The sequence below is a fragment of the Sinocyclocheilus rhinocerous genome, unplaced genomic scaffold (genome assembly GCF_001515625.1).
Source record: "Sinocyclocheilus rhinocerous isolate Xijiao unplaced genomic scaffold, SAMN03320098_v1.1 scaffold4043, whole genome shotgun sequence".
Classification (NCBI taxonomy): Eukaryota; Metazoa; Chordata; class Actinopteri; order Cypriniformes; family Cyprinidae; genus Sinocyclocheilus; species Sinocyclocheilus rhinocerous.
Genome location: NW_015654500.1, coordinates 3,252 through 4,997, shown reverse-complemented (window position 1 = coordinate 4,997; position 1,746 = coordinate 3,252). Strand labels below are relative to the sequence as shown.

Sequence of the window (1,746 nt, the reverse complement as noted above, 5' to 3'; positions counted from 1 at the left end):
CTCATTCCAGGACAGGTGGATTCCAGAACTCTTTAATACGATGTGTTTTATGATTATGAAGAAAATAAACCAAGCTAAAACATCATTGTATTTTTCCAGGCCATGAACTATTCAAACCCCATCTATTCAAAGATGACATACCATGACGGGCAGCACTGTCGAAAACCAGTCATCAACCTCGACATGAGACGCGATTTACTCCCAAAGAGACTGGAAACGACAATTCGAGAAACGGCAGCGTAACCTAGTTTTTCCACAACCTGCTTTGTTTTGTTTTTTTCGTTTTTTTGTTTTTTATAAAGATCTGTATAAAATGTATTTAAAAAAAAAACTTTTTATGTCCAGTCAGGTTAAATCATCTCACTTTGCGTCCCACATATATGTGCTGGTTTTCGTTTGAACAGTTTCTTTCTGTTGCAACCAAAATGTCCTTTTATAAATGACAAATGCAGTGTTTTTCTTTGCTTTGTGACTTTGTAAATGCACTACACGAATATGAAAAAAAATGAAACGGACAAAGCTGCTCAATCTCAAAAGGCTTTATATACATTTAAAGAGAATTTTATATAGGTTTATTTACCTACACACTATGTATATGTTTTCCTGTTGGTGAAACGATTGCCAATGCCTAGATATTCCCAAGTTGCCTCTTACATTTAGCAGTATTAGAAAAAAAGAGACACTTATTTAATAAATGCATCTGCTCATCACAGATTTTATTTTTGATATCTCTCATTAATGTTTCTTGCATATGTTTATCTTTAAGTTGACCGGTGTTTCCAGGCGCTTCAAATATGCAGTCGAATCCGAAAGTGAAACCAACCCACGATGGTTTTTGCAACTGTACAACTTGAAAACATGTTATTTAATTTTCATATCGCAAATGTCTTTAAGCACTTAAAAGGACTGAAAATGGATTTTGTCACATTATAGACTCACTTTCACTCGCTGGTTGTGAAATTACACGTGCGGGACTCTTGTAATGCCCTGTTTGAAGAAAAAAACACATTCTCTGTGCAAATGTACACAAAAGGAGAAGTTTTATAATTTTATAGTTGATTTGTACGTCCGGTTTGCTTGTATTTTCTGGAAATGTATTAAATGTAGAACTTTTATACAAAACTATGTACACAGTATATTGGTCCGTCTTCACTTTGGGTTGAAGTGTTTTATAAGTATAAAATAAACTAGCTTGATATTGCACTGTGCAATCGTACAGGTTGCTGTTGTGTAAGGGGAAATGAAGGACATTTATTGGTTTAATACATATAGCTACACCTAATGTGATTTTGGACCAAGAACTATTAAATAAAATGGGTTTTCTTGCCATTTTCAATGCATTTAGTTGTTATTGCAATGTGTTGCGTAACTTATTTGCACATGGCTTATTTATGTTGTGTGTAGAATTCTTTTTATTTGCATCCTTGTTTAACAGGTCCACTATCATTTCCATTTCAGGAGAAACGGAGGACATTTCCTTACAACAGAAGGTAAGAGACGTACAAATAGCCTCATCAAATTAACCGCTTTTACACTGGTGAAGATGCCGTTGCCAGAACAATTTGCAAACGACCTGGAAAAACAGCTCAGAAAAACAGGATTTGGCACATTGCCGTTTACCGTTATATTAATCGGACTGGAACTGTTAATGGATCGGGAAATTTAGTACCTGTGTACACCAGGCCTTATCACAATACTGATCAGCTTCATCTTTCTTGGACCTGCTCTTCTGGCACTGACTGTGAT

The 1,746-nt window shown here is 35.3% G+C and overlaps 1 protein-coding gene across 1 annotated transcript in view; it reads left to right on the top strand.

Moving 5' to 3' along the window:
* The window catches only part of LOC107717225 (low-density lipoprotein receptor-related protein 1B-like), a gene marked incomplete at its 3' end in the record, with an annotated part of 268,070 nt that extends 266,580 nt beyond the window's left edge, over positions 1-1,490 (top strand). The window contains exon 78 of the mRNA XM_016523907.1: positions 1,436-1,490. Within this exon, the coding sequence (XP_016379393.1) occupies positions 1,436-1,490 (55 nt within the window). The remainder of the gene's footprint in view (positions 1-1,435) is intronic.
* Between the last annotated feature and the right edge of the window lie 256 nt (positions 1,491-1,746).